The sequence below is a fragment of the Grampus griseus genome (genome assembly GCF_964374135.1).
Source record: "Grampus griseus genome assembly, chromosome: 11".
NCBI lineage: Eukaryota > Metazoa > Chordata > Mammalia > Artiodactyla > Delphinidae > Grampus > Grampus griseus.
In genome coordinates this window covers 17534546-17555683 of record NC_139005.1, presented here as the reverse complement: position 1 = coordinate 17555683, position 21138 = coordinate 17534546, and the positions used below count along the sequence as shown (strand labels likewise).

Below are 21138 nucleotides of genomic sequence, written 5' to 3'. Positions count from 1 at the left end.
CTCTTATTGAAGAGACACTCTTCCAGGACCCAAGGTACTAGGTAGTGTACGGTATTTGTCAGTTTACTAAGAGCGATATCCAGAGTGATAAAAGAATGAGGTATTTCCAGAGAGAAAGTGGTCAACTCTTATCTCACTGCTAGACTCAGGATCAGTACTTACATGTTCTTTATCTATACTCCATGTGTTTTGGTAGACTTTGAGGTATTTGAGTGAAAGATTTTACATTAAAGGGAAGGAACTGTGTTTTAGGGAGAAGATCACAAGATATGGAACCAGCCAGATATGGTTTTGAATCCTAGTAGTGCCATTTTAATAGCTGTGTGACCTTGGGCAAGTTATTTAAGTTTTGTGAGCCTCAGTTTCCTCACGTGTAAAATGGAGATAACACCTACGTTGCTGGGTTGTTGTAAGGATTATATATATACATATATGTGTGTGTGTGTATATATATGTATATATGTCTGGTTTATAGTAGTTATTGGATAAGTGGTAGCTATTATTTGTTATTTCATGAACAAACAACTTTTAGACAGCCAAGGTCATTTGTTGAATTTTTTAAATTATTATGAGTTTGATCGAGAAGGTTTGGAAAAGAAACCTACTACAACTAGTTAAGATATGGTTTATCTACAAGTTGACAATGATGAAGTCGTCTGAAAAAAAGATGGAAAAAGCTGCACTGGGAAATGTAACAACTTTCACACTCTCCTTGTAATAATTTGTTCCTACAGCAGATAATTTTTAATGCTCTACCGCTTTTTCTTCACTTTATAACGATCATTGTGTGTGTAGCTCCACCTCATCAACATTTTCTTTTGCAGGAATGCCATTTTTCTTCCAAAAGATTCCATTCCAGCATTTCCTCTTAGGTTTTCCTTTCTCTCTCTATTTTTAATTGCATGCAGTGCATGATAATTTCTTTTCTTTCATGACATGGCTTAGCCTCACAGACAGCTGAATGTTGTCACCACTTATTTGGAAACCTTAGGGAATAATTGAGTCACCAGCATATGATCTTGATGCTTTCTCTTCTTTCTCCAATTTTAGCTGTGACAGTCGAAAAAGCAAGTCCAGTGGGTGAAGGAAATTTCCGGAATCGTTCTTCTCCACCTTGTGCAAATTCTACAGTTGGCGTGGTTAAGATGACACCTCTTTCCTTCATTCCTGGAGCAAAAATAACGAAATATCTTGGGATAATTAACATGTTTTTTATTCGGGAAACCACTTCTCTTCGTGAGGTAATTTTATAGTTGTTATTTAATTGTTTTTGTGCGTTTTCTGTGGTTGAAGATATTAGTATCAAAACCAAACAAGTTTCAAATTGGTTGTTTATTTGCCAGAAGTAACACACACACACACACACACACACACACACACACACACACTTTTTTTCATAACCTGTCTGGATTGTCTCTAGCAGCTAGTATTATCACAAGAGTTGTGTTGTGTTTAATCCCATTTGTTATTAGAAACTCCAGGTCCTTATCCTTATCATGTGGTAACTAAAACAAATAAATGTATCCGCGTTTGATTAGAGGTTTAAAACAGCCCTGAAAGAACAGCTTAGTCTTCTCAGTAGGTATTTGCCTGAGATATATTTAAATAGCAATTTTTAAGGGTTTACATTTAGAAATAGTAAGGGACTGTATCATGGAGAGATGTCTTGGGGATTGTTTATGTCATTTAGCTCTATCGTTTTCTTCCTCTGAAAAAAACTGAGGCCGCTTCTTTTTTTCCCCTCTCGCCGTCAGTGTGTAAAAATGTTCAAGTTCTTACCTCACACTGGCTGGGTATCATTAAACTTTAATTTTTTTTTTAAGTAACAGCAGTTCTAATCTTCTACTTGATGTAGTCAAAGTTAAGAATCAGAGTCAGCCTACTATATTTTGCATTACAGAGGAATTTAAACTCAAGAAAAGATTATATTTCTATTTGTCTTATGTTTTGGAGCAGGACTGCTAAGCAAATTACTGTGAATGGGGAAATTTTTTAATTATTTAGGTGTGAAACCCAATAAACTCTTCAAAATTTACTTCAGCGGTAGTTTGTATTTTTAAAAAGTGTGTTCATTATAAACATGACTTAACTATGCTTTTTCCCCATTGCTTCATTAGCAGTGTTTCTATACTTTCTTGGAAATAACAGCTTGCTTATTAATTTTTGATATCATGCTCACCCTCCTGCACCTAGCACAGTGCCTGGTGCAGAGTAAACATAAGTTGTTTTTGTGTAAGTGAGGGAGTGACTTCTGACAGATTAACTAATTAGATAGATGTTTCCTTTAAGATAAATTACTTTTAAAATCATATTCTAATTGTGTTGAGATGGGAAAGAAACTATCTTAAGATGCTCTCAAAAACCTTTTAGTGTAGAATTAAAATAGGAGACACTTTTATTAAGTTTGACAAAGAAATTTGGGTGTGAGAAGCTGGCATAGATTGGTGAATTGACCTTTTCCGGTTGCTCTTACTAGCACATGGATATTGTACTATTGAATCCATAAAATTTTATTTCCTAAGTGCCTTCTCTACTGCTTAAGCAACCATACCCCAAAATGTTACTTCACAGTAGATTTCCTTTCAACAGAGATTTGTAATATTAACTGTATGGTATAATATCCCAAATTTATTCATTGCTTGGTGAATTATTTGCTTACAATTATATAATCTTTTAAAAATTACCCCTCTGTAGTCTCTGTTACTCTGCTATCAGAATTTCTTGATTTGAGATGGAGGAGGGAAACTGATAAAAGTAAAAGAAAAAGCTGTCCCGGGTGATGATTGAGTCAGAGGCAGGCTGACACAACTCAATTTAATTCCTTAATTACAAAGAGAGATACCTGTACAAAACTTTATGTAGCATCCTGTGACTTTTCAGAAAGACGTGACCTGGACGAATGGTTCTTCTAACAGTGTATTGAATTTTGTCCTTAACCTCCAGTTTAAAGTTGGAAATTTCTTCCTAGACTATAAATAACATCCAGTAAAATTTGTGGAAAACTTAGGTTGAGAAGCATTTTAAGCTCTCATTTAGCCTTTGGTTTCTGTTTTGTTTGTTTTTGAACACTGAAAAAGTTCCCCAAACTATTGGATTTAATTCCCTAACTAATATGTACGGACCACTTAGTACGTGCATCTGTTGAAGTAGGTGTTAGCGTATGTAGTTGTGAGCACAGCAGAGTCAGTTCCCGACCTGATGGGATTTAGTCTAGTGGAACTCGGGCATGGTGGACAGTAAATAAATAATCATGTGATTAACAGGTAACTCCTAGTAATAGTAAGTCATGTAAAGAAATAAAACAGGGCCTGTCAGAGAATATAATGGGAGAACCTAATTTAGATCTGATAAGGAAGGTTTCTCTGAGGAAGTCACATGTAAACCAGGACCTGAAGAATTGAGTAAAAGTTACCCTGGTGGAAAATTGGGTGTGGAACCTTCATGTGCAATGACCCCGAGGCAGGAAAAGATGTCACACCTTTGAGAAACTGAAAAAGACAAGTGCGACTGGAACCTGGTTCATTTTCAGAATAGGAGATATGGATAGCAGAGAAGTCTCATTGTTTTTATTTACCATCAATTTATTTGAATGATGATGGGAACGACTTGATAGAGGGAGGTGCTGAAGATGGAGGGACAGTTAGAACTCTTGCTCTGCCATCTGTCCACTAGCTCTGTGGTCCTGGCTCGTCATGGGCACATCACAGATTCTCTGAGCTTCAGTTTCATCATCTGTAAAATGAAGATAGTAATCCCTGTCGTAGACATGTGCTCAGTAAAGGTTTGTTTGTTCATTCATGCAACAAATCCCCATTATGGAGGGAATTAAAATGATCGTCCGTTATATTAAGATCACTTAAGATGTTTTAATATGTATTCTTTGATGTTTTATGTACATTAGTTTACACATGTATCCAGTTTGGTTTTTTGCGCGTCATCATTTAGGAAGGAGGTGTCAGTGGTTTTCTCCATGCTTTTATTGCTGAAGTGTTTGCGATGGTGAGAGCTCACGTGGCTGCACTGGGAGGGAATGCTGTTGTCTCCTACATAATGAAACAGTGTGTCTTCATGGAGAATCCAAATAAAAACCAGGTGAGATGGGGTTAAAAACCTCTGATGGCGGGAACCTGTGAATGTATCCCATGGCCTTTTCACCTCCCACCTTCCCCCGAAAAAGAGAATTGCTCTTCAAAGCTCTTTGACTCTAGAGGCTTAAAACATGTTTTAATGAATATGTTGGTAACCATGGTCCTGCATAGGTCAGATGCTGTTTTCACATCCCCAGTGACTAGTTATTATTCTTAAATACCTCTGGAAGTTTTGCTCCTAAATTACTGTTTCCTCCACCTTCTTGGTGGGTCGTTGGGATCCAGTGATGGCTAACGGAGGACAGTTAAAAGACGCCCTCTGGTTTGGAATGTGATGCTGTCCAGTTCTACTCGCCCTGCTGGTGAAGAGTACATCATGATGGGGCCACACTGTTTATTTCTAATAAGTAATATAATTCTGTTAATGGGGACAAGGGAATGTTGCTTAGGTTAAATCTTAGAATAAATTTCTTTTATCAGTTTTTTAATAACTCACTTACAATTGTTAAAAATCCCTTTAAAAAATTAAATAACTGTATTAATGAGTTTGTTTGTTTCCTGTGAATTGCCTTCTTATCCTTTGCTCATTTTTCTCTTGGGTTGTACGCTTCTTCAGCTCTACGGCACTGCCCCCAGGGTAGCCAGAAGCGTATGAGCGTGTTGTTGAGTTTGTGACTGAACATGTCCTGTTGTTCTTATAGGCACAGTGTCTTATAAACGTAAGTGGTGATGCAGTGGTTTTTGTTCGTGAATCTGAATTAGAAGTGGTGTCAACTCAGCAACCTGCTGCCACCTGCCAGCCCTCATGTACTGGAGGAGAAGTTACAACCTGAAGTCCGTTAGAAAGAATGAGCTTCACTAAATGACATTCATGGGTCTCCTGTGTTTTGTCATTCATTTATCTTACTAGATGTAAAAAATGGACTTGAGAGAATTGAGGAAGAATTGATACATTATGAGTATATTCGATTTGTCTGGGATCACTTGGAGGCCTGAGAATGTTCAAATCTTGACATTTTAGTTTGGCCAGCCTAGACGGACAGGCCCAGTGGAGCCTTGACCGCACCTCCCCCCCAGGAAGTTCAGATAAACTTCTCTGAGAACTGTAGTAAAGAGGGAAGCTATGTATAATTTATGTTGATTTTAATAAAATCATAATTTAGAAAATGAAATGGTAAGATTATAAGGAAATTAGGATAGCTCTCCTAGTGTAATTTAGAGAAACTAAGCAAGAAATGAACAAATTGTTAATGAGTAAGTCATCTGATTCAAGGAATGTATGGGGAAAATGGAGAAAAGTTTTCAGAAAACTACGTGGGTTTCTTAGTATGTTATTTTGATGAGGAATTTGGTAACAACTGAAAGGGAAAATTGCTTCAGCCATCTTTGAAAAAGAAGTTAAAATTCTGCAACTGGTATCCATAATATGTCCTAACTACTGGAAAAGAAAAGCAATTAATCAGAGCCAGTGTCCTTCCATTGGAAGTTTAAATAAGGAAGGAGGAAAAACATTACTATATAACTTCGTTTCTAGCCAAGTTTCAATTTGTGTTTAATTTGTCTGGAAGAGGCTTGGCTTCAACTGGGAAGAAAAGGCCAGTGAATTTTGTTGAAGTAGTTAAAATATAATTGATCTAGAAGGAACATAAAATTATTTTCTAATAAAGTCATACTGCACTCCCACCAAATAAACAGAATTTTAGTAATATCTTAGGGATTTTTGATGGTGAGTTAGACCGTATTTGGCATAGAGTTTGGAAATGTAACTTGAATGTAAATATGCTGCAGAATGTTGAATATATGGATAGAAATACTTTTTTTGTCAATGCCAAATACCTATTACAAGTGGACCTTTAAAAGTACATTCCTCCTTTGCACAACAAAATTTCTTTATAAAACTCATGATTTTGCTCTTCCAGGATAACAACTGCCCTAAAGATTAGGAGTCATTTCCTTGTTATCACAGGTGTCAATATTTTTCTGTACTTTGTTTATAATTTTATTTTTTAAATAAAAAAATTTATAAACTGGAATATTCCTAAATCTCTTTTTTTGCCTCTTTGATGTAGTACTGTCAGTGGTCAGAAATCACTTTCCATCTGATCATCTCCGTTCATTTCTTTAGTCAACAGTCATCTGTTGTGCGTATACTATATGCAAGGCCCTGTTCTTAATTTGCGGGAAAAAATACATATGTAATTGTGCTACTCTCATTGCCTTTGGTAGGAAACCTACAATATTAAGTGAGAAAATGTGTGTAGCTTGGGATGAAGGTAGCTTCCCCAAGGAAATGATACTTAAGCTCAGTCTAGAAAAATAGGCAGGTCCCTGGAATTGACTGACTTGTTCATAGTTTTGTTTATCCATCCATCCATCCAGCAGCTATTTTGGGATTCCTGAGTATGTTTCTGAGTCCTTTCTTGGCAGGGGATTCATAATGTAATTATCACTAATTGAGTACCTGTTTTGTGCCACATCCTGTGCATATGCGTTGTTACTAATTCTTAAAACATAAAACTAGCTGGGTGACGTTATCTCCATTTTGGTCTGAATATTTGGATACTAAACAGAGGCACAGGCTGATTTCTAGAAAAGCCAGAGTTACAGAACTCAGGCTTGCTGTCTGCAGACCCAGGCCGTTTGCTCAGTGTGGGTTACCTGTGAAGTACAGTCAGCCCATGCCAAGATTGGCTCCTTCCAGAAAAGCTGATGTTACCTGATGCCCCAAGAGTTGCTGCTGTTCCCTGTATGTGGATTCCCTCAGAAACATCATTTTAGACGTGCTGGGACTTAATCTTTTGGAAATATTGAGGCCAGTTATGGGATCTAACAGCACACCTCATAGTTTCTCTCATTCTTTATTACTGCTCCAAAGCTGAACTACACAATTTAACCAATACTTTGTTAGTTTGCTAGACTCACTGTCCCACTTCCTCCACCTCCTACTCTGCTGTAATCCATCACCATCTGGCTTCCATCACCTGATCTACCCCTAAATTTGAACATGCCAAGGATGCAAGTGTTGGATTTCAATATTGCAGCGTCAGATAGCTGACAGGCTTCTTCATGCACACACATATAATTTTTCATAAATGCATAAATTGGATCATGTACATAATTTTTAAAAAGTTTTATTTTTTACCTTTACACCTAGCTTTCTCTTCCCCCATATCATCCCTCCCAATCCATGTTAATAACCTAGTATGTATCCTTCTTACATATTAAAGTATGCTAATGAGGTATAATTTACATTCAATAAAATGTAAGTGTACAAGTTTTGACAAATAGGTTCAGTTGCGTAACCAAGATAACATTTCGTCCCCCGAAGAGCACACCCTGTTCCCTTTTGCAGTCAGTTCACTTCCCCTTCCATGTAAATAGGATCTTGTGCTTGGTAAATTTCACTTAGTATAATACTTTCTAGATGCATCCCCATTTGGACATTTTTGCCTATTATGAATAAAACCTTTTTATTTAAGTTCACACTTTCCTGTGAAAATAGGATTTCTGTTCTATGGGGTTGACTTCTTATTGATAGATCATCTGCCATATGTGTGACAAAACTTCCCCTGATTTTGCTGTCCATCCATGTAGCTTATGGCAACTTTGATCATATCCAAACTTGTAATTTTATTATAGATAGTATGACTTTCCTTCCTTAGATTCCCTGAGTTAAGATGACCTCCCCTCGAAGTTTTTGGCTGTCTTGCAGGTTCATCCAACTTGTCCTGAATTGCTTTCGTCTTGGTGGCTCCCCATCAGACTTGCTACCTTCATTATTTGTTATTAGATAAGTGCCATCACCACTTGACCAGCTTTAGCTTGAGTCAGACGCCTGAGAGATTCACAGTCTTCCCACGATAGCCCCCAGCCGCACTGAACGAGATGCAGAAAAACGTGGAAGCATGAAAATGTACGTTATGCGAAAGCAACATATTTATTGTCAAGCACTTTTGTAGCTTTTTCTTTTTTCAGGGGGAGGGTCTTTCAACGAGTACTTTGAGAATCTGATCTAAGCTCTGTACCTTGTCTCCAGAAGAATAAGCATAGATGTAAAATTTTGCATGCTACTTCAGGAGGTTTATCAAAAACCCTTTGTTGACCTCAAGTTAAATCTAGTATAGGCTGAATGGAGGGGAATAAGGAACCAGGCTGAAGGAAATATTGGGAAGGATTGGGTAAATCCTATCCTAAAAAGTTTTGACTTTTCTCCAGTAGAAATGTCAAGACATTTTTAAGATTAGACTTTTAAACTTTAAAAAATACATATTTATAGTAGGCAGAATAATGGCCCTCCTGCCACCCTCTGCAGAGCTGAATCTCCAGGGCCTGGGAATCTATTACCTTACATGACAAAAGGGACTTTGAAGTTAGGATCAAAGCTAAAGACCTTGAGATGGGGAAATTATCCAAGGTTATCTTCGAGGGTCCTCGAATCTAATCAGTTGAATCCTTAAAAGTGGAAAGGAGGGGTAGAAGAGTAGGTCAGGGAGATTCGATGAGAGGTGAACTCAACCTGCTGGCTTTCAAGAAGGAAGAAGGGAGCTACAAACCAAGGAATGTGGGTGGCATCTGGATGCTGACAGCCAGCAAGGAAATGAGGTTCTCAGTTCTACAACTGCAAGGAACTGAATTTTGCCAACAACTTAAATGGGTGAGGAAACAGATTCTCCCCTCGAGCCTCTAGAAAGGAACAGGGCTGAAGCCAACAGCTTGGTTTTAGCCTGGTGAGACCCACGTCAGACTTATGACCTGTGGAACTGTAAGATAAACTTAAGTCACTCGGTTTGTGATCATTTGTTATGGTAGCAATGGAAAACTAATACAAGTTCTCATAAGTTTAAATTGTAGAGATATAGTTCAAGTATCAAGTTACCATAGTTATGCCACTTATGGTAACATCTAATATGAAATGCTTCGCAGACTCAAGGTACAATTGTTAACTTTTATTTTCCAATTAATTTTTTAATTGGAATACACATCTGAATAATTAGCAGAAATCCATAATCTCCAGTCTTTGAAGTCATCGTCAATTCTAGGGGCTTGACACAGTCCCCCAGATATTCAATCAATCAGCTTCCAGAACCTCTTTGGTTTGCATTTGCTTCTCACTGCCACATGGTGTCGCTGTTGGAATGGGTTCCACACAGTAGAAGATGGTCTCCTGCAGCAAGGGTGCCAAACCGGCCAAGACTCCCATACAGGTTTCCAGGATTCTTTAGCAGGTAATTTCCTCCATGCCTACTCCATTCGAGGAAGGCTGCCAAGTTTCAGTTCCTAGTGCTAAGCAGCTGTCAACTGAGTTGTGAGAGCTATAAATTCTAGATGTTAGGTTTTTTTAAAAAATATGTATTTTGCAAATATTTCCCCTCAGTCTGTGGCTTATTTTGTGTTCCTTAAACATTATCTTTTGAGGAAAAGAAGTGTTTAATTTTGATGAAGTCATTCTTTTTTTTTTCTTCTTTGGTTTGTGCTGTGTTCTATCTAAGAAATTTTTGCCTGATGAACCTCAGAAACATTTTCTAGAATTTTCACAGTTTTTGGCTTTACATTTAGGTACATGGTCATTTCAAGTTATGTTTTTATATGGTGTGAGGTAGGGGTCAAGGATTTATTCATTCATTCATTTGCTTGCATATGGATGTCCAATTGCTCCAGCAATGGACAATGTTGACTAGCTTTTCTACATTGGATTGACATGGTATCTTTGTTGAAAATTGATTTTTAGTATATACAAGTATAATTGATTTTTTACATTGATCTTGCATCCTGCAGCCATGTATTGATTCTAGTAGATTTTTCTGTGTTTCTTTGGAGTTTTCCTGTAGACAATCATTTTATGATTGTACATGGGGACAGTTTTATTTATTCCTTTGAATCTAAATAGCTTATATTTATTTTTCTTGTTCCTTACTAAATTGGCCTTATTAATTATTACCTTATTAAATTATTAAGTAAATACAATGTAGAGTGATAAGGGTGGATATTCTAGCCTGTTCCAGACCTCAGGGGGAAGGCATTCACTATTAAGTATGATGTTATCTGTGGGTTTTTCCAACATGCTCTGAATATTATCAAGTGCTTACTCTCCATCTACTGAGATGATCAGATGAATTTTCTTCTTCAGTTTGCTGATATGGTGAATTACACTTATTGATTTTCAAATGTTAAAACCAAATTTTCAAATGTTAAACAAAATGTTCCCTCCTTTTTTATTTTCCAGAAGTTTGTCTAAAATTGATGCTATTTTTTTCCATAAATGTGTGATAGAATTTTCCTATGAAGCCATCTGAGTCTTGAGTTTTCTTTGTTCAAATACCTTTAACTATAAATTGATTTTATTGAATTTATTAATAGATATGGGGCTGTTCAGGTTATCTTTTTCTTCTTGTGTAAGCATTGGTAGTTTGTGTCTAAGTAATTTGTTTTTTCTGATTTGTGGTTTATTGCTATAAAGTTATTAATACTAGCTCCTTATTTATCTTTGTAATATCTGTGGGAACTGTAGTGATGTATCCTCTTTAATTCCTGATGTCGGTAATTTGCGGCTCCTCACTTCTTTTCTTGATAAGCTTGGCTGGAAGTTTATGTCATTAATTGACATTTTCAAAGAACCCACTTTTGGTTTTATTGATTTTTCTCTATTGTTTTTTCCTCTGTTGTCAATGCTATTTGAGTCTGCTCTTATCTTTATATTTCCTTCCTGACACTTGTTTTGGTTTAATTTGCTCTTATTTTTCTAGTTTCTTCTAAGGTGGAAGCTTAGATCATTGATTTGAGGCCTTTCTTCTTTTCTAATATATAAAAGTGAATGTGGGGCTTCCCTGGTGGTGCAGTGGTTGAGAGTCTGCCTGCCGATGCAGGGGACACGGGTTCGTGCCCCAGTCTGGGAAGATCCCACATGCCGCAGAGCGGCTGGGCCCGTGAGCCATGGCTGCTGAGCCTGTGCGTCCAGAGCCTGTGCTCCACAACGGGAGAGGCCACAACAGTGAGAGGCCCGCGTACCACACACACACAAAAAAGTGAATGTGACACATTTCTCTGTATACACTACTTTAAGAGGCTCCCCAAATTTTGAGATGTTGTTTTCATTAAATTCAAAGTATTTTACAATTTTCCGTTTTATTTCCTCTTGGACTAGTGGGTTATTTATAAGAGTGTTGTTTAGGGATTTTTCCAGTTATATTTTTGTGGTGATAACAAGATCTAGTCTTGTAGCAACTTTGAAGCTTATAATACAGTATTGTTGACCATAGTCACCATGCTGTGCGTTAGAGCTCTAAGACTTACTTATCTACTCTTTGCAAGTTTGTACCCTTAAAAAACATCCCGCCAATGCCCACCCCGTCTTCATCCCAAGCCCTGGTAACCACCATTCTGCTCCCTGTTTTTTACGAGTTTGGCTTTTTAAATTTTAAAATATTTATTATTTATTTATTTATTTATTTAATTTATTGATATAATTGACATGTAACCTTGTGTAACTTCAAGGTGTACAACATGTTGATTTGATACATTTATATATTGCAATAGGAAATAGCACCATACTGTTAACTAACACCTCTATTTCATCATGTAATTACCATTTCTTTTTTGTGGTGGGAATAATTAAGATCTTTGTTAATTGCAAAATTTTTACAGTTTCTGAGCAATCAATTATTTATTATAAAAGAATTAATATCAATTGAGAAACATTTCCAAAATGCTGATTTAAATCTATATCCACTTATTGAGCTTGATAATGTCTCTTGCAAATGATTCAGAAATTTTGATAAGGTTGGTTTATTTTTCATTGCTAAACAAGAGAATCATTTTATTATGTCTCAGATGTAACTTTTACCTGTGAGATTTAATTACCTCAATTAGCAAAAAGTATACTGCCACAGCAAAAAATATTATATAGTTGAAGATTCTCCTCCAACATATCAGTGTAGCGCTTTCATTGTGATGTTTTTTGAAGTAACTTTACGTATACAAGGTTAATTGGAAACCTTGATACTCCTAGCAGCAATGTTTTCTTGACAGGAGATTATCTGAGATTAAGGGAATTGATTAGATGTGTAAAGAAGATGACAGATGAAGCTTAGAATGAATGATGACCCAGACAGTGATTAGAACACTTTTTCTCCATTTACATTGCAGTGAGTCACACATAGCATTTTATTCTCACAGGTAAGATTTTCAAGGAAACTGCTAGGCTTCAGATTGAGGGAACAAGAAGGATTCTTCTTGGCATAAGGATGAAGGTAACTATTTCATACCTTGTAAGACAAAGGCACACATATATGTTTTAACAACAGAGTCTTCTAGTTGAATTATTCTTGTCTGCCTTGTGTGGTATTTGCTAGGTGTATTTAGAGAAACGGATCTATTTACAGACACTCCCATCTCTTTCTCACTCTCTGAAATCGAGGAAATTGAGGAAAAATCCTTTCTGTGTTTGCTTGGACACAGTTATGTTTGATGGGCCTTCATCAGAATATAAATTGATCAGTCTCCTAATCCTCCACTTTGAAATAAAGTACTCAGCCATTATTGACTCCCAGAAATATTTATTGGCCCGTAAGGTTGTCCTCCACACATTGGCACAAATATCTCGTTCACCAAAGTGGTTATAATGATGGAAATAAAAGCTGAAGCATCAATTTGTAATGGGTGGAAGGAGGTGGGGAGCAGCTGTGTTCAGTGGATTGATTGCTGTTTGTACCCTTGGGCATTTTCCAGAAAGCCCTTTCATATTTATTCTTATCATGTTTCAGAGGCATGAACCTAAGGGACTGCCACTTAATGTCTGTAGTTGGGAAACTCGAGACCAATTTTCTTGGATGCTCAATGGGAAGGACATAGGTACCACTTTATCCCTCAGATTTTAGGTCTTAAATTATTAATAACCTGTTTGTAATTGCTTTTATTTTGTGTCAGCTGAACTTGGCATATTACAAAGAGTTCTACAACCAACCAAGAGTTCTTGGCATATTACAAAGAGTTCTTAGTACATAATAAAGGCAGAGTAAATATTTATTACAGGTAAAATGAATGAAACTTTTGTTTTTTCTTTAAAAAAATTGAAATGCCATTGTTTAGAGTTCAAGATAAACTTTTAAGCATAAAGCTATTTAAGATAAAAACCAGTTAATTCTCTTAGTGCTTACGTATCTCTAATAGCTTTTGCCATTTTAGTGTCATGCTGTCTGAATTTTAATCTATCCGAGGAGTTACCTTGTTTGTCTTTTTTATTAACATTTTATTATTTTTTAATCCCAATGTTTCAGGAGCTTTTATTTTATCACTTCTTTTTTGTAGGCTTGTTTTTGGGATTTCAGATTTTGGAATCTCTGATATTTTAAAACTAAATTACTGGCCAAGAACCTTTCAGTCATTCTTTTATAAACATTCTGGTTTTAAATACCTACCATCTAAACAGCAATCAATCAAGAAAAGAATAAAAAGCCAATGAGGTCAATTACTCTTCTGTCCAAACTCCAAATTGATAGTCTTCAATTCTGATATCGGTTTTGTCTAATTATTTAAAGCTTTGGCAAACGTTTTGACAGGACATTTGATGTTAAGTGTGTTATTCTCCCTTCCTCCCTCCCTCCCTCTTTTTCTTTCCTTCTCTTTCTCTCTCCATCTCCCACCATTCTTCCTTCCTTCTTTCCTTCCCTCCTTTCTTCCTGCATTTCACAGGGATTTTCAAGATTCATCCTCCTAAGGTCACTTATTACATTAAAAGTTCAATGTGTTTATTTTATTATTATTTTAAAAAGATTTATTTATTTATTTGGCTGTGCCAGGTCTTAGTTGCGGCATGCGGCTCCTTTAGTTGTGGCATGCATGTGGGATCTAGTTCCCCGACCAGGGATCGAACCTGGGCCCCCTGCATTGGGAGTATGGAGTCTTAACCCCTGGACCACCAGGGAAGTTCCCAATGTATTTTAATGCATAAAACACCAGCCATCTAGGACAGTTCCATTTAAAATGACGAGAAGAAGGAGTAGTTTGCTCTAAAATCCACATTCACTTTGAAATAAGAATTGTGCCTCCAGAGTGAAAAAGAACTGTGAATAGGTTTGTCACAGTAATTATACTATCGGCCTGCAGAGCTATGTTGGCAAAGGTGCTGGTGTTCAGGAGACTCTTCTAGTCCTGGATCTTCCACCCACCTAGTATCATTACTTCTTCCGCTTAAAGTCACCTCCATGGGGTGAGAAACTTGATCACTTAAAGAAGCCACCCAGTCTCTCTCTTGAACATCACCTAATGCTAATTCTCCACATAGCCCTTACTACTCACTACCTGATATTTTCCTTGTTTGTTTCTTTTGATTATCCTCCTGGAATTTAAGCTTCAGAAGCTTTATGTCTTTTTTTCTTTGCTGAGTATCTGGCATCTAGAAGAGAGCCGGGAATATACCATATCTCATTGACTAGCATGACATCAACTGTAAGATACACCATCATTTTACATACGTGTGAAAAAAAATGCCACCATTTATGCTGTGGGACAATGCCTTCTTGTCACTTTAGGCTTTTAATTTTAATATATTGAAGAGCTCTTTTAGATTTGTTTAGAAAGAACATAAATTTATCATACATAGCAAAAATAAATGGGTTGAGCTATTCCTGAAACAACTTCTCACTCAGAATCCAAATCTCCAGTATAAATTTTCAGTGAAAGTTGCCAGTACATACATTTTTCCACACAATATCATGGTCTGTGTCATCAAGTGCATCAGTGAAGCCGTATTTCTTAAAAGATTGCTCCATTATTGTCTTCGTGATTTTTTTCCCAGATGGTGACACTCGCTCTGCAAGTTTTGATGCTTGTGGAAAGTCAATGCCTGGCAGACAGCAACTCTAAGACTCACCCAGATTTCAGAGAGGTCAAAATGTGAGAAGCTGTACATCCATGCATTGCAAGAATAGGCTTGTAGATACTCAGTAAATAAATGATTTTTGAATACTTAAAGAAATGACTCTTGTCAACTCTCTCTGTCCTTGGGCAAGCCAGTTTATTCCTTGAGCCTTATTTTTCTCATTTAGAAAATTAAGGTGTTAGACTAGAAGCCCCCTAAGATCCTTTTTGCTAAAAGAAAAATTGTTAAGTGCTTTGTAAGGGGCTGTAGTTGTATAAGACAGTATAGTGTTGGTGAACCATTAAAAAATACTCTGTCCAACATGATCTTCAAAGGTTCAAGGTTTCAGTTCAAACAGTAAGAATTCCACCCATCTGTCCTTTCAGATAATTGATGGGAGATGCAAGAGCTCAGCTCAGAAGGTATAAGGTATGTGGAGTGTGGGCATTCTCACCACACTTAGCTGGCCCCTTTCTTTTTTTTTTTCTTTCTTCCTTCCCTGCGGTACGCGGGCCTCTCACTGCTGCCTCCTCTCTCATTGCGGAGCACAGGCTCCGGACACGCAGGCCCAGCGGCCGTGGCTCACAGGCCCAGCCGCTCCGCGGCATGTGGGATCCTCCCGGACCAGGGCACGAACCTGTGTCCCCTTGCATCGGCAGGCGGACCCCCAACCACTGCGCCACCAGGGAAGCCCTGGCCCCTTTATGTGCCTGGTTGTGGCTGGTGAGTGAGTATACAGCACACAGAGTACTGCCATTAGAGAGAAAAACTAATCATTGAGAGGATTTACAGACAGGAAGAAATGTATGCTTAACCTCTGTATGGCTCAGGATGTAAGGAAGGGATGACCTCTGGACCCTTTGCCAAGGTTAGAAAGTACTTGGAGGGGCCAAGCAGAGAGCAGGACTCAGGTTGCAGCTGTGGTAAGAGGACTATCTGGCCCGACTGCAGGTGACCCAATTGGGCAGAATTTAAAGAATCTTGGTTGTCAAGTTTTGTCTTGGTTCTCTCTATACACAGCCCTCAGAGTCTTGTATCTCCAGATGTGGCTGAATGGACACTTTGTGAATACAGAATTGTTCCTTTATAAGCCTGAAGTCAATGCCTACAAATTTGGGGAGCAACTCCATGAACCACCAGGTAACCCATGTAGGTATGCACAACATCCAGCTAAAAATGTCTATAGGCGCTGCCTGACATGACTACCTACATCAATTAATCTCCATGGCCTTGAACTTGCTGTACACCTCGCTATGTTTCAGGAGGCCCTATCTTAGACACAGTGACCTCCTGCACATCAGTGAGAGGATTGAAACTAGAATAAGGAAAGCTGGGATTGGTTTCTCCTTTGTTTCTTCTATTACTGAAAGTATCCGACTATTGTAATTAATTGCTTCCTGCCTGTTTCTTTCCCTAGGTTATGAGATACTCCCCAGAGAACTGAGGAACAACAAAGAAGTACATTATTAACTAAAATCAGCACATTCCTTTTTTTTTTTATTTTTTTACCATCCTGGAATAGATAATTTATTGTAGTTTGATGCCTCAGGAAACATTCCATTTTGGTTACAAGACACAGAAAGAGGCTGTCTTAAACTTGCCTCACAGACACCTTCATGTACTTGGCATGGTGCTAACGCCTCCTACTGCCGTGGGATTTGTTCTTTCTCAGCGTAATTGGAAATTCTCCTTCCAGGTCAGAATCAAAGAAAGATTAGAAAGAAGTCCATTTCAACATTTAAAGACCACTTCAAGAATACTTATAATATCCTGCCAGTTATGAATATATTAACATTTACTAAAATTTTCTAAGTGCCCTGCCAAATTTTTTCTTAATATTATAATCAAAAGTATTTAGTTATTGGTATTTCTGTAGCCACTGAAAATGCCAAGTAATTATATACAGAATATATTTTCTCCTTTGAAACTGCAAAGCCCCAGAGGTTCAGACTATAATGGCCACACTCTTCCAGATACATTATTCATTATAGACTAGCTCTCAAGAATCCTACATTATAGAAAACTAATTACCTGCTACATTTTAAACCACACGTATGCTAATTTACATTATGAGCATTTTGAACAATCTTTCACTCCAGGTCAACTATTTATTTATTTATTTTTTTAATAATAAAGGCACTGAACATTTTTTGTTAAAGCTTAAAAAAAATTAGGGAAATTTGACTAGCGAAGAATTTGACAGAATTCATTATTAGATGCATGATAAACAAGTATAATGGAAGATGGGTAAGAAATTTATGTTCTGGGCCAACTGTTTAAATATAAGTCTTTATTGCTTTATGATTCTGTACAGATGCTAAGGCCTGAAATGGAGATGATAAGAGATGTGTCTACCTATTGAGGATGTGAAAGACACCACTTGTCCGTTTGCAGGCAACACCTTGGAGAGGATGAGGTAGGATGCTTTTTCTAGATGCCCTGCTGCTCGTACAAGGAAGCTTCCCAAAGGATAGTATATGGAATTATATGCATGGTAAATTTGGGTTTACAGTAAGTCCCCTACATACGCACCTTCAAGTTTCGAACTTTCAAAGATGCGAACGTGCGTTCAACATGTCCAATCACGTTAAGTTAGCTCACGTGTCTGGCGTGCATTTTCACATGCATGTATCCTCTACAAATGGTTGTGCTTTTGTGTACTTTACTGTACAGTACTGTATAGAGCACAGTAGTACAGTATCTTTATTTCAAGGCCAGGATGTCTGGCAGCAAGCGTAAAAGCAGCCATGATGTAGCTGGTGCTGCTAAGAAGCGCCAAGCGATAACAATGGAAACAAAAGTGGAAATAATCGAGAGAGTGGGGCGAGGCTAAAAGAGGTGGACGTTGCTTATAGCAAGAATTGTTCAACCATCAGCACGATTCTAAAGACAAAATCATGGAACATGTGAAGTCTCCTGTGCCAATGATGTCGACAGTAATATTGAAGAAGCATGGAAAAGTGATGGAGGAGATGGAGAAACTTCTCAGTGTGTGGATGCAGGGTCAGCATCAGCATCGAGTCCCGCTCAGCTTAATGCTGATTCAAGAGAAAGCTAAAAGCCTTTATGAAGACTTGAAGAAGGAACATGGCAAAGAATCAGAGGGCTCATCTTTTAATGCCAGCCATGGCTGGTTTCATTGGTTCAAGGCTAGAGCCAACCTTCACAATGTAAAAGTGAGTGGTGAGGCAGAGAGTGCAGATATGGTAGCTGCCTGGAAATTTCTTGAAATGCTTTGAGAAATTATTGGTGAAGGTACGTATTTACCTGAGCAGGTTTTTTTTTTTTTTTTTTTTTTTTTCCGGTACGCGGGCCTCTCACTGTTGTGGCCTCTCCCGTTGCGGAGCACAGGCTCTGGACGCGCAGGCTCAGCGGCCATGGCTCACGGCCCCAGCCGCTCCGCGGCATGTGGGATCTTCCCGGACCGGGGCACGAACCCGTGTCTCCTGAATCGGCAGGCGGACTCTCAACCACTGCGCCACCAGGGAAGCCCCTAAGCAGGTTTTTCATGTGGTTGAGACAGGACTGTACTGGAAGAGGATGCCAAACCGAAGTTACATCAGTAAGGAGGAAAAGTTGATGCCAGGCTATAAAGCAACAAAGGATAGGCTGACTCTTGCTTGGTGGCAGTGCTTCCGGCGATATGAAGCTGAGGCCTCTTTTAGTTTTTCAGAGAACACAAGAACCCTTAAAATCATAGCCAAGGGCTCTCTTCCTGCTGAGTGGAAGAGTAACCCCAAAACCTGAGTTACACAGACCAGTTTCCAGTACTGGTTTTTCCACCACTTTATCCCAGAGGTAGAGAAATATTGCTTGGAGAAGGACATCCCATTCAACATTCTTTTGCTGCTCGACAGTGCTCTGGACCACTCCCCGCTCAAGGACGACTTTCATCCCAATATCAAAGTAGTGCATCTGCCACCGAATACTATGTCCCTCATCCAACCTATGGACCAGGGAATTATAGCGACTTTCAAGAAATATTTATGTCACACTTTTCATCAGGCAGTAAGCGCGTGTGACGAATCAGGAACAACCTTTTGACAGTTTTGGAAGGACTATAACATCTACAGTGCCATAAAAAACATTGACTTTGCTTGGCATGAGGTTACGGCCATCACCGTGAATGGGGTTTGGAAGAACCTTTCCTTGCTGTTTGTTCACGATTTTTGTGGATTTGAGAAGGTGGATGAGGAGTCCAAAGAGGTCTTCAGCAACTCAGTGACCCTCAGCAAGTAGCTGGAGCTAGATCTGCAAGAGGACGACTTCACTGAATTCCTTGTGTGCAACACGAGGAGATAACTAATGAAGACCTGATGGAACTGGAGGCCCAGAGAAAGGATGAAGAGAGACAAGAGGAAGAAGTAACTGGAGAACTGAAGAGATTCACAGTGCAGGAAATGGCAAGGGGATTTTCTTTATTTGAGGAGGCACTGTTAGTATTTGAGGCACAGGACCGGAACACAGAACTGTACATGAAGGTTGCAGCAGCCGTTCAGAATGCAATCCAGTGCTACCGTGTCATCTGTGACGAGAAAAAAAGAGCTACTACCCAGACATCACTGGATCATTTTTTCAAGAGGGTAGATAGAAGTGATTCCAGCGAGGAGCCAGAACCTGTGCCATCAGCGTCAGGCGTGAGTGAAAGTGCAGCCTGCCCTCCGTCTCCTGTTGCTGACGATCCCTCAGCTCTACCATCTCCCCCCTCCTCTCCCTCCTCCAGTCAGTAACTCTTCCTGCCTGTTCACTCGATGCCAGCCCCTGTATGCCAGCTGTTGGACTGTACTGCTGTACTTTTCAAGGTACTGTACTGTAAGATTAAAAATGTTTTCTTTATTTTTTGTGTTTGTTTGTTTTTTATGTATTGTTTGTGTGAAAAGTATTATAAACCTACTATGGTACAGTACTATATAGCTGATTGTGTTAGTTGGGTACCTAGGCTAACTTTGTTGGACTTAACAAACAAATTGGACTTACGAACCTGCTCTCAGAATGGGACTTGTTCCTATGTAGGGGACTTACTGTACCCAGACCAGTCTGCTGTCCATAAAGTTTATTCTTTGCTACAGCTTTTAGGGAAGGATATTCAAAACTCGTCTCATGTATAAGTGTTCAAAAACCCTGGGAAGGCCTGACATATTATCACATACAGAACGACCATAGAGAAAACTTCAACAATAATAGCAAACCAGGCACGACTGTATTAGTGACACCTAGAACACAGAGCATTTCAAGTCAAGCTCTCTCCATTAACCCCATCACTCTGCACTGAAGTCTCATTCATTTAGAATGCAATTAAATTCCTGCAAGAGTCTTTATGAATTGTCCCCTTCCACCCTCTCAGATGGCAGCTCTTACCGCTGTCTCCCAGACATCCCAGCTTCCTCTGCTTTAAGGTGGCTACAATGTCTCTTGTTCAGTGTTTCATAAGTATTTATACAGGCCTACAAAAAATATATATATAGGTATACATATATATGTAATTATTTAAATAGCAGTGCTTTATAGTTTTCAAAGTACCTTTACCTTTTTTCTTTGATTTCTATCTTGTTTCCAGAAACTTTCTATCAGTTTCTACCAGTTTTCTAAAAACTCTCCTATACTTGATATTAGATTATTAAGATATTGATATATAAAGTATATCAATTACTTTCAGTAGAATTAATTGATAATGTAAATGAGTGAATCAGTGTGGCATGTTGGTGCCACTGAAAAAGTACAGCAAAAGATGGGAAAAGCGTGTTTATTTGCTGTCAGGAAATACATGAAAAAGTCAGTGGCACTTCAGACCCAGGGACACACACAGAATGAAAGTGAGGGGATGGAAAATGATATTCCATGCAAATGGAAATCAAAAGAAAGCTGGAGTAGTAGCAATACTCATATCAGACAAAATAGACTTTAAAATAAAGACTGTCATAAGTGACAAGGAAGGACACTACATAGTGATCAAGGGATCAATCCAAGAAGAAGATATAACAATTGTAAATATATATGCACCCAACAGAGGAGCACCTCAATACATAAGGCAAATGCTAACAGTCATAAAAGGGGAGATAGACAGTAACACAGTAATAGTGGGGGACCTTAGCACTCCACTTACACCAATGGACAGGTCATCTGGGCAGAAAATTAATTAGGAAACACAAGCCTTAAATGATACATTAGAGCAGATAGACTTAAATGATATTTATA

The 21138-nt window shown here is 38.3% G+C and overlaps 1 protein-coding gene across 4 annotated transcripts in view; it reads left to right on the top strand.

The window, feature by feature from the left end:
• C2CD5 (C2 calcium dependent domain containing 5) overlaps positions 1-6121 on the top strand; it is an 82530-nt gene extending 76409 nt beyond the window's left edge. For 3 of the 4 annotated variants that reach the window (XM_082666527.1, XM_082666529.1, XM_082666528.1), the window contains 3 exons: positions 1051-1241; positions 3946-4092; positions 4790-6121. In XM_082666527.1, coding sequence (XP_082522653.1) covers positions 1051-1241; positions 3946-4092; positions 4790-4921 — 470 coding nt within the window. In that variant the 3' untranslated portion in view covers positions 4922-6121. The remainder of the gene's footprint in view (positions 1-1050; positions 1242-3945; positions 4093-4789) is intronic. The other variant, XR_014297457.1, reaches the window with a different exon arrangement.
• The last annotated feature ends 15017 nt before the right edge of the window (positions 6122-21138 follow it).